This window comes from Phyllobates terribilis, unplaced genomic scaffold, assembly GCF_046119375.1.
Source record: "Phyllobates terribilis strain yellow unplaced genomic scaffold, ASM4611937v1 Scaffold_1__5_contigs__length_1240528914, whole genome shotgun sequence".
Taxonomy (NCBI): Eukaryota; Metazoa; Chordata; class Amphibia; order Anura; family Dendrobatidae; genus Phyllobates; species Phyllobates terribilis.
In genome coordinates, this window is record NW_027362761.1 from 998,530,390 (window position 1) to 998,551,073 (window position 20,684).

Here is a 20,684-nt window from a genome sequence, read left to right on the forward strand (position 1 = left end):
CCTGGTTCACGGAGTCGATTGAGCCGCCGTGCGACCTTGGTCAGTCCGAGTTGATACCTAGTTACGCCCCTCTGGTCCATCCTTGCACCGCAGCAGAGGTTCCACCACCCGGATCCGTAACAACCGTTAGTAACACACTATGCCGTCATGAATTAAAATCGCACGCAAAGTACCCCTGCTCAAGACAGCACATGTCCAGGCCCGTTTGGATTATCCAGATGGTCATTGGTGAACTTCAGAGGAGGCATGGGAAAGGTCATGTGGTCAGATGGAGGAGTGGGCCAAAATCCCTGCTGCAGTGTGTGCAAACTTGATCAAGAACTACAGGAAAAGTCTGACTTCTGTAATTGCAAACAAAGGTTTCAGTACCAAATATTAAGTTCTGTTTTTCTATTGTATCAAATAATTGATTAGTTTTTTATTGCATGAAATAAGTATGTAAAAATCATACAATGTGATTTTCTGTATTTTTTTTTTTAGATGCGGTCTCACATTTGAAGTGTACCTACGATAAATTAGACCTCTCCATTTTTTGTAGGTTGGAAAGCTTGCAAAATCAGCAGAGTATCAAATACTTATTTTCCCCACTGTATACACATACATTCAGTTTGCATATTTTAGCTATTCTTAGGATTGTGACATATCTGTCTGTTCTATCTATACTACATAATACTTCTATGAATAGGTAATAAAGCTGTGTAACATATGGGCAAGGTGAGAAAATTGTATACACAGGATATTTAAGAATTTTTCAATACATTTCCAGCAATGGTTCCATTTAAGGCTCAGGACTCTCACTTTTTTCCTCATTACCCCCTCCGCAGAAGGACAGATGGCCAGTTGTCAACAGCCATGAATAATAAGAATCACAGCAGACTTCTATGTGAGCGGGATGCAAACTGTGACTTGATTCGGGATACAGAGACATAAAAATGTCACATAACGGAGGGTTATTAAAGTGGCAGGAATGGTGTTACTTCATAGAAAAATACTTTATTTTACATATTATAAGGAAAGGAAAAAAAAAAAAAAAGCTTATAAAATCGTTCCAAGAACAGAAAGTCCACAAGGCTACGAGCTGTTAGAAAACTTCAGAAGTCTGGAGGTCTCCTCCAACCTAAAAATGAATGAAGAGAGGAGCTTGGTTATAACAAAAGTGGCACAAGTAGAACAGTGGTGACTATCGCATGGGGCCGGCTCATCCTGCTGTACCGGACTGGTCCTTATACTCCATGTAATACAAAGCTTGCAATGTTTTTACTATCAGGTGTTGCGTGGCCGGCCGCTGAGGTACTACAGGCATTGTAGGTATAAATGGCACAGCCACAGAAGATCCGGCTCCTGACGATCTGTGTGATACTTACATTTTATTCAGTCTGTCCATTCTTTGCTTTGTGCTCTCCTGTGGACATATATAGGTGTTAGATTTAACTTTCCACATGTATGACACAAATGACTGGCAAATGTTGCAGCTCTTGATGGCACAGATGTAACAGAACTTAAAGGGGTATTTCCATCTTCAAGCTACAGTATCTATGCCAATATTTAATAGGTGTAAAATAATAATATTAGCAAATACTTCCAATTAGAAATTTAGTATAGTTCTTCTGATTCGCTATGTCGCTTACCCCGTGTGCAGAGCATTGTGGTAACTTAGGTATCCATGGTTACGACCACTCAGTGACAGACCGCTTAGTGGCCGTAACCATGGATAGCTAAGCTACTGCAATGTTCTGCTTATGGGGTAAGGGACATCGCGAATCAGGAGAACTATACTACATTTCTAATTGGAGGTATTTGCTAATATTATTATTATTACACTATTACATATTGGGATAGGATCATGGAGATGGGAATATACCTTTAAATATTGAGCAGCATGGGGCAAGTATGACTAGTTTTGTTCATTTTATCAAGATGATATCTACAAAATCTAACCTGGAAAATCCCTTTAATTTGCATTAAACATGTATGCTCACCACTGAAAAGGATTACACAGTTTATAGAGCTGCCCAGTGAACCCTGTAGCCAATTAGCAGACGTAACAGTCAGGCAGTGCCCATCGGTGTGGCAGCCCTAGAGAGCCCTTGGTTTTATCCCCATACCTCCCCATGGGCAGATTTAAATAGAGAACCATTTGAATGGAGAACCCCTTTAAACTCTGCTACTGAGGAACCATTGTCTGTCTATGTAATCACCAATATCATTGTTGATAGTGACTTAACCCTTACAGCAAATAGACATGCATTTTAGTGGGTCAAAGAAATGGTTGTTTCACTACTCTTGTACATGACAAAAAAATATAAAAATATTTATTCACGTTAGAAACATAAATGAAAGATTGATGTGAAAGATTAGGTGAATAATAAAATTGTGAGAGGGGAGTGTTGACGCGGTTTGAGCAGCTTACTCCCTGGTTCTTAATGGTAACAATGTGCTCCGCAGGCGCTTCCAGTTAAAAAGACAATTCACACTCCTTTTCTCACTAACTCCTTATGTCTTGATAATAGATAATTTGGAAAGGCTTATTAAAGCAGAATGCAAAATAGTAAAAAAGCATAAAATGTTTTAGAATAGGAAACTTCCGATATATTAGTAATAGCACTGATATGATAGGATGGTATAATGTGCATAAAATAATGCTACATACTGATTTTACCATTGTATCATTACACCAGTATTACTACTAATACTCTAGATCAGAAGTTTTATATTATACTTGTTTTTCGCTATCAGGACACATGGAGTTAATTAATGAGAAAATTAGTGTTTCTGTTAGGAGCCTACAGCTAAAAAGACGATTTAGAGTTAAAGGGGTATTCCCATCTCCAAGATCCTATACCAATATGTAGTAGGTGTAATAATAATATTAGCAAATACCTCCAATTAGAAATGTAGTATAGTTCTTCTGATTCGATATTTCCCTTTCCTCATGTGCAAGGCATTGCAGGACCTTAGGTATCCATGGTTACAACCACTAACAACTAGCTAATTGTCACTATATCAGTGGTCGTAACCTTGGATACCTAAGGTCCTGCAATGCCTTGCACATGAGGAAAGGGACATAGCGAATGAAAGGAACTATACTACAAATCTAATTGGAGATATTTGCCAATATTACTATTACACCTACTACATATTGAGATAGGATCTTGGCGATTGCAAAACCCCTGTAAGAACCAGGGAGTATGAGGTCCGAAATGCATAAACACTCCCATCTCTCAATATGTTGATCCCCTGATCTGTCACATCATTCATTGATTTAGGTTTTTTAACTTTTTTTGGAATATTTGGATTTTATTGCAATCTTCAAACTAGAGTGGAACAACCATATCTTTGAGCAGCTTACTGGGACCAGTTTTCCTGCATTATTACCTACTTCCACTGTGATCACCAGTAGCGACAAGAGTGAGCTGAATTTATCCTTTTTCGCTCGTTGTACCTTACCCATTATAGTGTTGTCTTACTGCAGATGGGAGTGCAGTGACAATCATGGACCCTATGGGCACGGAGGCTGAGATGCTGCAGTAATTAGTCAGAGAGTGGACTCTCACAATTACCCCATCCGCTTCCCCCTGCAATGGACCTACGGATTGTCAGTTTGTTATTAATAAGCACAAATGCTTCGTCATGTCTCATATAACAAAGCACTAATGAAGCAACAAAACAATCACACTGTCAAGTTATTAAAAACATATTTATGGAATCAAAATAATTAAACGGCCAGTACAAAAAAGTGAATGATATTGTACAACTACATCAAAGTTATGGAAAAGCACAAGTGGCGTACGGCCAATTGTGTCAGGACAGACAACTGCTATAGGGTCTGAATAGCTGTTTCCTGCCTGGTGCCCTCCCAACTCGCTCGACATATCTACGGCAGAAGTCAGAGGAGTTTATGGAGCTGTTTCATGCCCTGAACCCCACTCTATAGCTGCCAAATGTCAGATGTTTTATACAGCAGTCACCGGTACCTGCAGTGATTGGAGCTAGCCCTGATCAAAGTCATGGTGAACAGTGACCACTGCATCTACATGGCTGATTGTGGAATAGGGACCCGGTCATTCCAGACTTTACTGAAGGAACTAGAAGGTTTGTGTAAAGGGAACCTGTAACGTTTCAATATTGGGTTAATCTGCTGGTTAATAGTGTTCTAAAGCTGCCCGGTCGCTGCACTAAAAGCACGGCTGCAGGGAAGAAATTAACTATTTCTCTTGGCAGCTTCTGGCTTTCAGTCATTCAGGTGTGCCGATGCGGCTTTAGCCACCACCCAGTATACAGTAAGCGGCAGCTGTAAGTCCGCCCCAGCGACGTAACAGCCATCTAGGCACTGATACAGTAGTCCAATATGACTAACCAGATTAATCACTGTTTTTGGTATAAATTATATTACCACGTCAAACAATTTACCAGTTGGTGCCGTAGATTCTAAGAAAACCAACAGACTCAGCATTCATGATCTGCATGTTGTTGAGTCTGTATTTGAATAATTAATTGAAAGGGGGTGTGCTCAAAATAATAGTGTGGAGTTCAATTAGTGAGGTCAATCATTCTGTGAAGAAACAGGTGTGAATCAGGTGGCCCTTACTAAATGTTGAAGCCAGCACATGTTGTACATGCATTTCTCCTTGAAAGCCTGAGAAATATGGATTGTTTGATACATTGTTCAGAAGAACAGCGTACTTTGATTAAAAAGTTGATTGGAGAGGGTAAAACTTATGAAGAAGTGCAGACAATGATAGGCTGTTCAGATAAAATGATCTCCAATGCTTTAAAATGGAAAGCAAACCCAGAGAGACGTGGAAGAAAACGGAAGATTACCATTCGAATTGATCAAAGAATTGCCAGAAAGGCAAAGGCTCAGCCAATGATCAGTTCCAGGATGATCAAAGACAGTATCAAGTTACCTGTGAGTACTGTGACAGTTAGAAGACGCCTGTGTGAAGCTAATCTCTTAGCAAGAAGTCCCCGCAAAGTCCCACTGTTAAAAAAAACGACATGTACTGAAGCAGATACAATTTGCCAAAGAACACATCAACTGGCCCTAAGAGAAATTGAGAAATATGTAGTGGACTGATGAAAGTAAAACTGTTCTTTTGGGTCCAAGGGCTGCAGACAGTTCGTCAGACGACCCCCAAACTCTGCATTCAAGCCATAGTACACTCTGAAGACAGTGAAGCATGGTGGTGCAAGCATCATGATATGGGCATGTTTCTCTTACTGTGGTGCCGGACCCATTTACCGCATACCAGGGATCATGGACCAGTTTGCAGATCTGAAGATACTTGAAGAGGTCATGTTGCCTTATGCTGAAGAGGATATGCCCTAGAAATGGGTGTTTCAATAAGACAACGACCCTAAACACACCAGCAAACAAGCAAAATCTTGGTTCCAGTCCAACAAAATTTATGTTATGGAGTCTTCAGCCCCTGGACCTTAATCTGATAGAACCCTCGTAGGGTGACATCAAAAATACTGTTTCTGAAGCAAAGCAAACAAATGCCCAAAATTGTGGGATGTAGTTAAAGCATCCTGGGCTGGAATAACAGTTGACAGGTGCCAGAAGTTGGTTAACTCTATGCAACATAGATGTGAAGCAGTTCTAAAAAAAACTGTGGGTATACAACTAAATATTAGCTTAGTGATTCACAGGAATTCTAAACCCGTAAAAAAAAAAAAAAAAAAGTACATATTGTGGAGTTTGTAAAGACAAATGCAGACACTGCTATTTTTTTTAGAACAGCCCAATGTTCATTTTTTGTTATTTTCTGTAAAGTGGTTAAAATTATATACATTTCTCTTCATGTTTTGAATTAGAAAACCGTGTGAAATGTTCCCAATGAATGGAAATAAAAACTAGTATAAAGATTCTGTGCTTAACTCATGTTTATGAACACACTATTATTTTTAACACTACTGTACCTTGCAAAAACTGTGCTAAGTCAATGTACCAAGGCGTGCGTACATCTGCCGCTTTCTGTATAGTGAGCAGTGACTGAAGCTGCCAATTCCTCCTGATAGCTGGGCTTTCAGAGTGGTGACTGTGGAGCTTGGGACACAGGGCTGTGGAGTCGGTAAGCCAAACCTCCAACTCCTCAATTTCCACGACTCCACAACTCTGCCTCCACAGCACTGCCTCACTACTGAGCATGTACATAAAGTGCAGCACAGACTTATTTCAACTAAAAGCCGAGATCCTCAGAACATTTCATAACTTTCCCAAATTCTTATAAAAACATTTACAGCACATCCTGCATTGTACTACTGTACCCAATTTATTATATATTTTAGGAGTCTGTCTATTTCATACCGACTCAGACTCCACAGCCCTGTTTAGACCGGTATCAACCTGCAGATTAACCCCATAACTGCAGTTTAATAGCATTTGGGGACATGACAGGTTCCCTTTAAACGGCAGCCCCGGTGGTTCAATACAGACCTTTGCAATGGGGCACTCAGATTTCTATGTACACCGCTGAAAATCAGAAATCTAACAGCTTTTTATTTTTTACAATTCAGAGTCCTAAGAATACAAGGGAAGGGTTTGGGCTTTCTATACCAGCACAAGGTTTCTAGAGAATTGATTTCGCTTTAGTCAACTCTTCAGCAAGTCTAAGCTGTAGCCTTACACATCATCTAGCAGCGCTAACGCTTGCATGGTCCTTTCACCCTGGAACATAACCATTTGGCAGTGGTGCCTACCCTCGTGTCTTCGGTCACGTCAATAGCTGTGGGAGAGGAGTCTGCAGATAGCAGAGAACTGTATCCAGACGACTGATGATTGTTCTCAGGAATACCAGCCTTGATGGTCAAACCTGCAAAGAAACATCCATTTTTCTATAACCTTTGTCTATTTACAGGGTCAGCCATCACACCCGCTGATTTAGTGCTGCTGATGAGCTGCGCAGTGTTTATACAGGGTCCTACAAGCCCAGGTCCAACTAGAGATTTCCCTGCTGCTCTCATTGCTAAATTATAGACACAGAAAGAAAAAGCAAGTGACCTGGAGAACATGAAATCCAAACCTCTAACCTGAAGAATGTGCTGCTGATCACCGAGCGAGATAAGATAACCAGCAGGGTAAGATCAGATAAACATTACTAAACTGTTTGTTCAAAGGGAGACAGGTTATTTCTTACAAAAATAAAACACTGCAAAAATCTCACTAACACGTATGCAAAAATTACACAATATTAATGATACATACGAGATAATACTCCTAACAACCAGTAGATGGCAGTAGCGTTACACGATTGCCAACTGCTTCAAATGTCAAATAAGATTTTAGGATTCTGCCTCTGAAGGGTAAATGTTATAATATGGCCAATAGGGGAAATTAGAATAATAGGGATCTACGATATTATATAAATAGTACAAGAAAGACATCTGATAGAAAAGTGTTTTTAATAATCCGTCATACGCTTCTACAGATATGGGACTTTTTGCTTAAAGGGGTATTCCCATCTCCAAGATCCTATCCCAATATGTAGTAGGTGTAATAATAATATTAGCAAATATCTCCAATTAGAAATGTAGTATATTTTTTCTGATTTGCTATGTCTCTTTCCTCATGTGCAGGCATCGCAGGACCTTAGGTATCCATGGTTACGTCCACTGATAAAGTCACAGTTAGTTGCTAGTGGTCGTAACCATGGATACCTAAGGTCCTGCGATGCCTGCACATGAGGAAAGACATAGCGAATCAAAAATACTATACTATATTTCTAATTGTAGATATTTGCTAATATTATTATTACTACACCTACTACATATTGGGATAGGATCTTGGAGACAGGAATACCCCTTTAATGCTACTTTTTATGGTCTCTATAAGGGAACATGGCTCACAAGATAATGCGTAGCAGCTTAAAGACACCCCCCGCAGAATCCTGTGAGCACTTCCCTCTTGGCGAAAATAAAATTAAACACCAAGTAAAAAGGCCCATATCTCTAAAACAATATGGAGGATAATGAAAAAAACAAAAGCAAAAAAAAACGGCAAACCCAGGGGAGCAGAGGGAGTAAAATAAGAGTAAAAAGCACCCACTTTTGACTGGGGAACATCTCCTCTTTAAAGTAGCACTCCTCCCAGCAAAGTTTTTATCCTCTTAATATATTGCAGTCATCATGTTATAATGCACTGTGTACTTACAATTGCTCATTTTGCGTTTCTACCCAGCTAATTCTTCTCTTTTCTGTGCTCGGTGTGGAAACAGGAAGTCTCTTGTTCCTGCATTTATCATTTCCCTCTTCAGCTCCTGACCCAGCTGCTCCCCCCTCCCTGTCAGGCACTTTTGCAGTGACGCATAAGTCATACAGGGAAAATGGATCTCCTGTTTCTACATAGAGCTTAGAAGGATTCAGCTAGTCAGTTTTTAATCACGTGATGTCATAGACCTAACGGAAAAGAGAAGAATTAGCTGGGCAGAAAGGCAAAATTAGCAATTGTAAGTACACAATGCTATATAATAAGAGGACTGCAATATATTATTATGTGGACAATACCTTTGATGGGAGGAGTGCTTCTTTAACACTGTTCATTATAATTGTTATATACTCAAATGCCTAGTGCATTGTTAGCGGATCCAACACATCGCTCATTGGCTATATTATTTCTTAAAGTTTGGATAAGGCGGGGATCAGATAGTATTTTCCCCCATGTCTAATGGGCATCTCAGGGAAGTTCCAGACAGGCACAAAGGCTCCATAGAAGTCTATTTGTCATGTGAAGGCCAAAAGGGCACCATCTGGCAATCTATGGAAATAACGTAGTCCTTGGGTTTTTGAAACCTGCAGCATGTTAATTCTTTCAGAGCATTTGCAGCAATTTTTCACCCATAGAAAGCAATGAGAGTGAAAAAAACACTGCAAAAAAGGCCATGTAAACCCTGAAAAACGGGAGTTTTGAATGCAGTGTTTTTCCTGCCAAGAGAGCAGGTGCTGGCTGCAGAAAAAAATGCAGCAAAAATGCTGACTGTGAACATGGCATTAGGCTATATTATTAGGGAGCAGTGCAATTATCATGTATAGTGTGAAGACATAGGTGTACAATGTGAAAAATTAATTTGCCCCTAACTATAAATTGCCACAGTGCAGCCCATCAGTGCGCTCCTCACGGCTATACTTCTAATGGTCCGATAATGTAAGAATTAACGCAGTGAGCGCTCTAGTATAAAGGGCCGGAGCTGCTAATAACCTGCAATAACCTGGTAGCTTCCATTTCTGAATGAAGCACAGAACAATGTCAGCTACGATCATCTGTGTGGTTGGTCTAATAGGTTTGTAAATTGTCAGATATTATTTAATATACTAAGTTAATAAATCACTAATCACCCAGGAAGATACCCTGAAAATAAGGTGGATGTTAGATTCGAGGGACATCATGTAGAAAAGCCAAGCAGATGTGCGCTGGGAAACGTAAGAAACAGCAATGGATTACCTGTTCCATCGGAAAACCCAACACTAATGAAAGACATGTTCGGCTGGACTTCATTATAACTGTGTGAGGACTACCTGACAGGACACTCACCAGGAGGGACGTCATCCGCCATTCTGCTTGATGTGCGCTCCTCGCTTATCGATGTGAACTCCGATGTCAAGTCTCTCTGGAAAGAGTGAAGGAATGAACTAAGCAAGCAAGATAAAGCGCTAGAGACCTACAGACTACACATGGATTTCACCTTGTGGGGCTCCGTTCCCACAAGTAGTATCTGGCAAGTTCTTTGATGCTGCGGATTTTCTCCAGCATTTCAGCACCCATTACCTAAATTAGGTTACTTGCATTTTTACTACGATTTTTGTCTCTTTTTGGTGTCATTTTTTACATAAGGCTGCTTTGTTTTTGATACTTCCGGGTATTTGGCTTTGACAAAACTTTATTGATACAGTCATGAGCACATTAAATACATTTTTTAGCGTGTTTCCGTAGTGGACACACACTAAAAACGTGCTGCGGATTTTCTGCACCTAATGCAAGTCTTTGGGTAAAGTCCGCACATAAAACTCAGCGTACTCGAGAGAAAATGACGTGTTGTGGATTTCAGACACGCACCGCAGGACAGTGCATGCTGAATAATAAAAAAAAAAAAAAAAAAAAGTGGCCGTGCGATTACTATAAATCCCACCCACTGTGATAAAACTGTAAGAAAGTGCCTTTTTTGATGAATTTGGCACAAATTCAAAAGATACCTCTCTTCTATATACATTTACTTTACGAGTAAAATGTAGTACAACTATCAATAAGCTTAAAATGATAACTTGGGTTGAACCACATGGCTAGCCAAAACCACCCGAAACAAAACTACGCTAACGGAGAAAAGGTCTCGAAGACAACCCCTGCCCATAATCTGAGTAAGTGCTAATGGATGTCATAGAGGGGTGGAGACACCGCATAGTCCCCCTTTTGTGAGCCGCTAAGCAAGAATGGCGCCCTCTGACAAACCAGGTGCTGATAATCCATTTACCCCATAGTCAGTGCAGAGGTGACAATGTATGGCTATACGACGCGTCCCAGCGAGAACAGCTGATGGATCCAGGAGCCGCACCTGTGATCATCAGGCGAATGTCATGGGCAGCATTCCTAGGACAACTCCTTTACTAATATTATTAGAAGAGAAAACCAAAACTTGCCTTAAAAAGAGTTGTCCTTGACATACTAATGACATTGTTACTGACAAGCAATCCTAGTGACGTCATCAAAACGACCTGACAACTCCTTTAAAATCTATTAAAAATTAATCTCCAGACATTCTAATGGCTGCAGCGATGGAAACAAAGGAACAGGAGACACAGAGGAAAACTCATTGGTTTCATTCGGCCTAAACCACTGGCCGCAAACAGATAGTAGCATTTCAGAGTAAAAACTGTTTCAGAGAAGAGGTAGTCAGACAAGCCGACATGGACTAGTGAGGCCCGACTAGTCTGCTGCGCTCCAGGATGGCTCCTCCCCACTCCCTATGACTGACAGGTCGCACATGTACATCAGCTGCAGAATCTTTCCCTCCTACTAGCTGACGATACAGAACATTGCTCCTTGGAATGACATAATAAAGTACCTATTCTGTGCTTCACCCAATGATCCCCAGGAGCGAAATACAGAGAAAAAAAAAACAACAATGCCCCACTTTGATCAGTAAGTCCATACAATTTAATGATCCCAGTAATAGATGTAACTGACGTTAGGTAGTGATGTGTGGCAGCACTGCTTCCAACTTGTTGACTTGACTACATTATTAGTAACAAACCTTTTTTGACTGTAACAAGCGGTCGGTTTCCAGGAGCAGGACCCGGCTCAGAAGGTTACTCCAGTCCGTCTCATCAATGATTATCTTGCCTTTCATACTGGTCTCTAGCGCCTGCAGTCTGTCCTCCATCCAGTCAAGCCTTGAAAGTTTCTCCTGACATTCAGCCAGCTGGGCCCTCAGTAGATCGATCTGTGCGTCCTTTGTCACCTGCAATGAAACAAGCGCTTTACATTTCCCAGAGCAAATCCATATCAGCATCTGTGCTCAAGGCTTCCCAAACACCTACTGCCAGAAGCCCCTTCCTGTCATCGTCACTTATAGCTGACCCAGAAACTGAAACATATATATTTCAGTTATCCATCTATATAGTGCCAGGCTAGTAGCGGATCATATTTTATTCCTGCCGCTCCATTGAGCAACCATTTTTTTTTTTTTTATTTACCATATGGTCTCAGATAATTGTGCCTTTTAATTTAGTGCTGATTTTTATGGTATTTACCAAGAGGGCGTGGCTCCTGGAATTATTTAGTGGCGTAGGTTACTTTGCAATATTACCCTGTGAGACACGTTCCTTTAGTATAGGGCATAAGAATTAGCACAAAATTAAATAGACCCAAATCTCTAGAACCTTGACAAATTTGAATACATAGAAAAAAATAAATAAAAGACGACGAACAAAGAGAAAAAGACAATTATTCAAGGGAACTGCAGGAATAAAATAAGAGCATAAACTGTCCACTTCTGATGGGTGTCAAATCCTTTTAAGTACAGATCCAGCCGCTTGTAGTGCATAATACACTAAATCACGTCTTACTTCATTTTCACATGGATCCTCCTCTTCATAGTCGGATACAGAAACTTCTTCGGCTTGTGACACAAAAGCTTCCCTTGACCCAGACAATGGAGACAGGTCGGTACCGGTGTGACGCTCCACAAGGACTTTGTTCTGCAGATAGATATGGATACATCAGTAAATATGAAGCACTGACATCTCCCTACCTAGATTGGAGACTCCTAAGGTTACAAGGAAGCCATTTATACAGGAAATATTTTTTTTCTGGAAAAAATGTTTCTATTTTTACCATGAGACGTTGCCTAAACATCTATTCTGGGAGAGGCGACACCCCCATATACAGTCGGCAGGTTGATGTATGGGCATCTTACAGACGGTAATCACAAGACTAATTCTTGTACAGAAAAGGCAGCGCATGTACAGGGAAGGCCTGCAAAAACTTACAAGTTATCTTTAGATGTAGAATAATCTAAGTAAAATGGTGCTCACTGACAACTTGTAAGGTGGTCACCGGGTCCACAGGGGGAAACATTACGGATTTGTATAGTGACAAGATGATATTCCGGAGACCTATGCATTCCAGAAAGAAGTAAATCTGGATAGGATTGCATGCAGGAGGCAAAGCCTAGTGCGATGGATCCCGGGCGCAATATCGCAGCCTCTGTAGAAATGACAGACATACCAGGTAATGATACTCTTGAGAAGTAGACGACTTGAACAGATCAACGTGAAAAAAAGCATTTGGATGTTGATAAATGACGTCCAGACTATGCGGCCATTTTTCCGAACACTTAGCCTAAGTGCACACTGCATTCATGTGCTTAGCAGAGTCTGTACTGTAATGCTGCCATAGGTCCCCAATCATCAGACAGAGGATAACCGTGTGATAATTGGGCCTTCACACTGACCAGTTCACATAGCATTATAGAGAAGAGCAGCAGACTATGCTTTACTATAAAAAAGGCAAGTGAAAAACAAAAAACAACCTTATATCGTGTGTCAGACATTTATTGTCTTTCTTTGGTGAATGTATGATGAGCAAGAGAATATACATAAAAAGTGGAGTTGTGTCAGTGACCACTGCTTACTTGATTATCTTTCTCTGGGTTTATGGATGACTGGACACCAGTTTCTTCAGGATAAAACACTTCACATTTATCCTTTGTACAAGCTATTCTCTTAACCGGCTGCAATTTCACCTAAAAATTCATAAATGCATACATAAATAAGACGTACTTATTATTCACTTCTGGACAGGACCAGCTTAATCACGTCATCGGGTCTTCAAAAGAAACCTGTTGTATTGAACATGCCGTCTGATCTGTTTGCATGATTATATAGATCATGACGGGCTGAACAGAATGATAAAGGGTGGTGTGTGTGATCACATAAATTGTAACCCATTCATTCATTCTAGTCCTTGCTTGTTCAGGACTTAGATGTCAAACTATAACAGGTCTGCCCATTGGACTCCTGCGGAGAGTAAAACAGAGATAACAGTGCTGAGAGTGGAGAGCTGTAGATGTTTGTAATCACACTCTGCTTATTCTAGTGCCATCCCCCCACACTGATTGTCATGGAATGAAAGCTAAAAGGTGTCTGTAAAGACACTCAGCTCTGCTCTATACTAAATAGCAGGTGGAGAGATCAGGACTCTCTCATTAAATCTCACAGGAGACCTTCTAGAGGCATGTTCTTTTTACGCTGCATGACAACTCTTACTTAAACGGTCAAACGTTTTTGTTTTGTTTTTTAAAAAAAATGGTATATTGTTTATTTTTTTTCTAGAAATAAGTGCCCATCATAAGCTACTTTATGCAGCATGGTGACTCAGCGATTCACACTATTGCTATTCAGAGCTGAGGTCCTGGGTTCAAATCCCATCAAGGACAACATCTGTAAGGAGTTTGTGTGTTCTCCCCGTGTTTGCGTGGGTTTCCTCCAAGTACTCTGGCATATTACGAGCCCCAATGGGGACAGTGATGATGACGTCTAAAACACTGTGGACTATGATGGAGCAATACAAGTAAAATAAATAAAGTGGCACACAACACAAGTATATGTTGGGTAATAATCGCTCTTCCTCCAACCCATTCTCGAAAAAATGGAGAAAGCGACACAGGTATTCCATGTGTGGTATCTTTGGTCTGTATACACTTTATATATCTATCCCTATTAGAATATATAGTTTTATTTATTTATTTTTTTTTATATTATGCACTAGCACTTTATCAGTATAAGTATATAGTATTATTAATAGGCAGACTATTACTTGTAATTATTTTGTTTGCACTTGCTTTTCTTAATATTAGTATGTTGTAGGTATTAAGTATTATGTTATTTGCTTGGGAACACTTGTGGGCTTCATTCGACATTGCACAACCATCATGACGTTTACAGATGCTGCCGCACTTTCAGGACTATGACCAGCGCGCCTCTTGATTTTAGATTTCATTTTATGATTAATGGAATACGTGATTTTCGTAGGTAAACTACGTTGTTTCCGACAATCAGAAGTACACCAAGTGCGGTTTTCTTTTGGTTAATGTATACTTTCGCTCCTCTACAGCATCTCCCCCCCCTGCATATGAAATTACTTAGTAGATCTACGTTATACAATTAGCAGTGGTGGAAATGAATAAATAGTTTCCCAAGATTTCTAATAAGCAGTAGACTAGAAGTGTTATAAAAGGACAGATCTGAAATCAAAAGCATTGAAGCCAGAACAGCGCTGGATAAATAATCTCCTGCCCTGTAGATGTAATTTGCGGGCCGGGGAATGACAGAACAGATTAGGTGAAGAATGTATAGGAAAACCAAGAGCCAAGTTTACTATGAAAACAACATAAAAGGAAAACAAATAAAAACAAATACTTGTACTATTGCCATGATTTTACTATGGAAGTCCCGCTCTGTGCAATACATTCTCATAATAAGGCAGGTTTAATGGGAAAAGTGGAAACACATGGACTTCTGAAAACAAAATTACATTTCCTAGGCCACAAACAATTTCATCAGCGTCTAATGGACTCCAGAGAACTGGACAACGAAACAATGAGAAGCCACAATGAGGAGGTTTCCAATGGTTTGTTCAAAGATGGCAAAAATCACTGACCGTATCGGGGAAATAAAAAAAAAAAAAAAAAAAAAAAAAAGGTTTTCAGGTTTTAAAAACCCGATTTCCCAGTGCAGTTTGTTTGAAAAATAATATTTTTTTTAACTCACCGTCCCCGGGTCCAGCTCAGAGTCCTTGCCGAGCTGCTGTTATAAACAGCACTGCAGCCAGTCAGCCCAGTCGCTCGTACCATCTACTTGTCAGAGCTGCTGAGCTCAGTAGTTGGCTGCAGTGCTGACAACATATAGTCAGTGAGCGCTGCTGACAATAACAGGCATTGGGATTAGCACAGGTGATATAGTGCTGGACCCGGGGAGGGTAAAGCACAAAAAATAAAAAGACAGAAAACCCCTTTAAATGATATTCGGTAGAGATAAGCAGGTAGTTTTGCACAACTCTGGTCCACGATCCAGTTCCGTGCTCTCCTGGACAGAAACTGATTGAATTTGCAGAGCTTCCGGATTACCAATGTGGCGTCTGATATCATGTGCGTGGTGCCCAAAAAAAACACAGGCTAAAAATCCTGCAATCCTCTTGGTAATTCTACCATAACTTAGCAGCAAAGTGATGTGTGACAGACTAGTTGTTATGCAATGCACTTCTAGCAACCAGGCAGGACTGAACCCTGCATATGCAGTGCAGTGAATGGGCAAACGCAGCTTGGCACTCCTCCTACCTGGTCATTGCCATCTCAGCTTGTGTCAAAAGGCTTAACAATAAATTATCTTAAGTGGAGAACTTGAAAAGGTTTTGTCCAAGCAGGTTCTTAAAAGGGCTCAGACTGGTTAAAGAGTTTTCAGGATGAGCCTTTCCCTTCATAAATAAGCATTTGTTATAGACTTTGTCCCATAATGTCGACTCCTGGTCTCCAACAATATAGATGGCAAGAGCCAGGGACTCAATGATTATCTGCAATGGTCTAGACGTAATGTAAATGCTCCCAGCAGATCAACAGAGATCGGAGCAGAGGTAGAGAGGCAGTGCTGGACCCGGGGATGGCGAGTAAAGCTCCGTTTGATATTTTCTATGTCACTGAGCCTATGGGCTTACATGGGGAGTGAGACCATTGCTTTAAAGCATTTTAACAAGGGGAACACACCTGGTGGTCTCCACTGCCTGGTCCTGTCTGGACAATAAGTGGACATGCCGGCAAAGCCAATTACTGGCTGAGGAGTCCTGTCTGTTGTGAAATCAGGTAACAGATCTGCTTTAAACTGCTATCAAAAAAAAAAAAAAGTTAAACTTCTCCGCACTTTAACGTGGCAGATGGTAGTGATGTAGAATAGATGCAGGTTCCAACGGTGAAAGCTACATCTATGGTGAAGGGTCCTGTGCTGCGCCACTTGTCAGCGCAGCGATGGCCAGGCACACGCACCTCCCTCCACCAATTTGTGTCAGAGATCCGACAATTGCCAAGCACTACAACTATGCAGCATATGCGGACATCATACATAAATGCAGGCAAATCATCTGTGTACCTTGTGATTCACAATTTCTTTGTGTTTCTTAACTACGCAGTCGATGATATCACATACGGTCTGTATCCTCCGCTCAGGGAATCCACACTGGAGAAACTGCTGCTTTGTTAACACAGGCTTGTAATGGAAGACGTCTCGGAGAACCTGCAACAACGGATCAGAGCGGGTACCACTTACATCCAGAAACGCTCAGGAACAGAAAGTCCAGCACTAACTGGGAAAAAGCTAAATGTGGAAAAGAAGAATAAGGTTTGTGTATTTTACATGGAGGACTACAGCATTTAACAAGGAATTGTCCAATTAATGGACAACCTTTTAAGCTGTCCAGTGGATTATTAGATGGCCAAGGGTTCGGGTATGGATCCCTCTTACCACTAGGAAAAGCTGCACCCAACCCAGTATATTTTGTCCGCTGTGACTAACGAGTATCACACGGACACTGCCAGCTATGCTTCATAGCACAGGACTGCTGAGCGCGACACACCCACTGAATAGTCATTTCACTGTTGATAAGCAGAAGACAATGTACCTTGTATACGGCATCAATAAATCTCAGGTCACTCTTTGCAGCCAGCTCAACGTCTAGTGACACTAATATCTCGGCAATGTGGGCTGAATAACCAGTGAAGGTGTAGCTGATGATTGGCAGAGATGCTGCGGGGTCTCCTTTCACCAACCTTTAGTGGCAAAAAGAAGTAAACTATTAAAATATCCCCACTAATTATTACTCAAGGGTCCAACCAGAGCACACAACACTACTCAAATATTTCAAGGCGTCATATTAGATTAGGAAAAAGTAAATGAGTCTTTTCATCTCATTCAACCCCTTTAAAAAACCTGTCAGCACGATTTTGTAATGGAAAGTAAAGACATTGCTGTAATGCGGATTACATTGATACATTTGGCTGAAGAAATCTGCTTTGTGGTTCTTTAATCATAATTTGAAGTTTTCTGCCAATTATATTTCGGTGTATAGAGCCTTGACTGTGCACTGGGGTCTTCTCCCCCAGCCTGCGATTTCCTGGCCCCCTCAAGCCGTTGATTCCCCGGCCCGCTATTCCCCCAGCAGATTCACCCACCTTCGGCATGTGAATGACCGGTCACTGCTGAGATATCTCCGGAATCCGACCTTTTCTCACCTTTGATACTGCAAAAACTCTGTCGCTTTCATTCACTCTAGTCAGGACTACTGCAACTATGTTCTAATCGGTCTCCCTCTAAACAGGGTCGTATTTCTATCAAGCTGCTTCACTGACGCCTCTACCCTGTGCCAGTCATTGCACTGGTTACCCATCCACTACAGAATACAATACAAACTCATCTCTCTCACCCACAAATCTCTCCACAGTTCTGCACCGCCCTATATCTCATCCCTCATTTCTGTCTACCGCTCCTTCCCTTATACCAGGCTGTCTACCGATCAGACTTCACATTTAACTACACTTCTTACCCCGAGTAGTCGACATCTCTGGGATAACTCAGGGACCTCAGCTTCTGCTCCAGTTTTCGGAGGACTCCTTTCACATCCCCAGTCGTCATCTTATCCTAATACAGCAGCTGGGAACGGTCCTGGAAAAACAAGTGGACCATTAACCGAAATCATTGTGATACCAAATCCCCGCATGTAGGATGTGTCGGGGGCTTTATCTCCGTCCCACTGTGCTCATCTACTTTGGACTCGGAAGCAGAGAATGTCTGATCATCTGAGAGGACAAAGTGACTTCTGTACACAAATACTGGTAATGATGAATATCTGAGGACCCCCACAGTCACACCTTGCCAATCAGGAAGACCCCAGGGCCGCTGCTCCTCCGCTGCAAGCTGGATCCCACAGGGAGTAGCCGTGGGTGAGGTATTCGTCTTACGCCCCAGCACGTTACATGAAAGTGGGGGTCCTGGCTGGGTGTGGTGAGGGCGCTACGCCTGCACAGGCCACGTATAACAGATGCTGCTGGTTTGCCAGGACCAGGTGTTTTACAGTTTAATGAAAGAGACCACCATTTAACAATAACCTTTTACTGAACGGGAACTTGGTAGGGAATATATACAGGAGATAGCAGGTACACAATCTTATCAACGTTTCCACGACTCGGAGCATTTTCCACACAGATTCCTTCTTTTGTTTCTCTATTGTTCTTTTTTTCCTTTTTAATCTTTCTTATTGTCCACTGTTTCTCACTACTTCACCACAACCCAGCATTCACACTACAGTTCTGCTCAGCAAGAGTCCTTCACTCGCCCTGCAGTTCCGAGTCTTCTCTCCCCATAGGGAGCCAGTGCGGCCGGACTCAGCTTCAGGCTCTCTGACGATCTGAACCCCCCCGGACTTTCTACTCGTCTCACGTACTCAGTCCTGTCTAGGCTCGTTACCTTCTAGCGTTATAACTAGTGTTGAGCGACTATGTTCTGTTAACGCTTTCGCCGAGTACGCTCGGGCCGAGCTCCGAGTATTTATAGCTGCTCGGTGATATGGTTGAATCGCTCCCGTGTGCATGATTTGTGACTGTTTGACAGCTTTATTACATGTGAGGAATGTCTATTTCTTACACATTCCTCCCATGTAATAAAGCTGTCACACAGTTGCAAATCATGCACACGGGAGCGATTTAACCTCATCACCGAGCAGCTGTAAATACTCGGAGCTCCCTTTTCCTTCAGTCTCCTCACCTTAGGGACACCCCAGAATGCAGTACAGCTCACAATGGACCTTCGGTCCTCTTTCTTTGCACTCCAATTGGCTCTCTGACAGGAAATTGCCACTTTCCTGGCAGCTTAGCCCCTCTCCACTCTGGGCTAGTCCTAAACATTAACTCTAACAGTCCCTATGGTCAAACTACACAGTGTCAATATTACTAACACCTTTTAATGCCCATTACACCACATGATGATGAACTTGTTTCTTCAAGAGGGAAATGTGGGCAACATGTCCATCTCCTTACAGGAACACGGTGTAATGTATGTGCAACTGCACAGGGCCCCGCAGGCGAGGGGGCACTGCTACCCTGAAAAACCGGGACGGCGGAGGCGTGTATACATAAACAATGTATGTAAGAAGGGGGTCACCCTGTGTGCGCTCCCAACTGCTCTATATATACACATAACTGCCAGCAGCACATCTCCCACCTGCTCGCTTCTATACAGAGACCTCCCCTGCTGTTTTACACCATACTGTGCCCCAGCTGCTGCAGAACATCTTAGTACACACCTTATGTCCTAAACGAAGTGATCAGGGACAGCAACCTCCTGAGTAAGAGGTGCTGCAGCAGCTGAGGAGGGTACTATGCCGTGACGAGCTCTGGATCCTGATTTCCTCTGCGGTCACTAACAAGCAGCTGTGCTCTGCAGCACGGATCACAGGACGGGACCGATGATCGGTCCTGGGAAGCCTCCAGCAAGCTCTGTGAGCCTGAGCAGCGGTGTGCAGCCCTCCGCCCTCACCTGCACGGCTCCCGTACAGCACAGCACGTATAACGGCGGTCGGCTCAGGCAGGATCGCAGCCGCACAGTCCACACTACCGCACGACTCGCAGGAAGCCCCGCCTACAAACAGCCTCTCGCCCAATTAGCGGGTTCCTGGATTCCACAAATGACGCTTCAGCTTACATGTAACATCGGAGATGTGACGTAAAAGAGGGTCTGTGATTGGTGTAGAGAATCAGAGGCGGGCAGTAGGCGGAGCTTGTGCAATTTTTGACGGTTGGGCAGTTGGTTCTCTGGAAGGCGTAAATGAGGACGAGCGGCGGCGGCGGCGGCATCGGCGTGTGGTGACGGGAGTGGCTGTACTAGTGATCTGGAGCAGCGGTACCGGCGTGTGGTGACGGGAGTGGCTTTACTAGTGATGGGGAGCAGCGGTACTAGTGACAGGGCGAGGTGGTGATGGGGAGCAGTGGTACCGGCATATGGTGACGGGAGTGGCGGTACTAGTGATGGGGAGCAGCGGTACTAGTAATGAGGAGTAGCGGTACTAGTGACAGGGCGAGGTGGTGATGGGGAGCAGCGGTACCGGCGTGTGGTGGTGGTACTAGTGATGGGGATCGGCGTGTGGTGGCGGTACT

General features: G+C 42.4%; 1 protein-coding gene across 5 annotated transcripts; it reads right to left on the minus strand.

The window, feature by feature from the left end:
• Positions 1 to 1,017: 1,017 nt before the first annotated feature.
• On the minus strand, positions 1,018 to 20,189 carry CEP44 (centrosomal protein 44). Of its 5 annotated transcripts, none has more exons than XM_073643854.1 (11): positions 20,068 to 20,189; positions 18,080 to 18,198; positions 17,159 to 17,306; positions 16,630 to 16,773; positions 13,125 to 13,235; positions 12,058 to 12,189; positions 11,244 to 11,450; positions 9,530 to 9,605; positions 6,703 to 6,815; positions 1,365 to 1,402; positions 1,025 to 1,117 (listed from the first exon to the last, which is right to left on the minus strand). In XM_073643854.1, the coding sequence occupies exons 2-11, from the start codon at positions 18,166 to 18,168 to the stop codon at positions 1,072 to 1,074; spliced, it is 1,104 nt and encodes a 367-aa protein (XP_073499955.1). In that variant the 5' UTR covers positions 18,169 to 18,198; positions 20,068 to 20,189; the 3' UTR covers positions 1,025 to 1,071. The 5 variants fall into 5 exon arrangements, with proteins under 5 accessions (XP_073499973.1, XP_073499955.1, XP_073499964.1 ...); XM_073643863.1 differs by lacking the exon at positions 1,025 to 1,117 and adding an exon at positions 4,908 to 4,981; XM_073643872.1 differs by lacking the exon at positions 20,068 to 20,189 and having other exon boundaries at positions 1,018 to 1,117; positions 18,080 to 18,177.
• Between the last annotated feature and the right edge of the window lie 495 nt (positions 20,190 to 20,684).

Excerpts from the sequence above, each read along its gene's own strand:
- CEP44 (XM_073643844.1), bottom strand. The coding sequence starts at position 18,168 with ATGACGACTGGGGATGTGAAAGGAGTCCTCCGAAAACTGGAGCAGAAG. Across the intron at positions 16,774-17,158 it reads TTATTGATGCCGTATACAAG|GTTCTCCGAGACGTCTTCCA; the intron begins GTACATTGTCTT and ends CCGTTGTTGCAG. Across the intron at positions 6,816-9,529 it reads GGCGGATGACGTCCCTCCTG|GTTTGACCATCAAGGCTGGT; the intron begins GTGAGTGTCCTG and ends GTTTCTTTGCAG.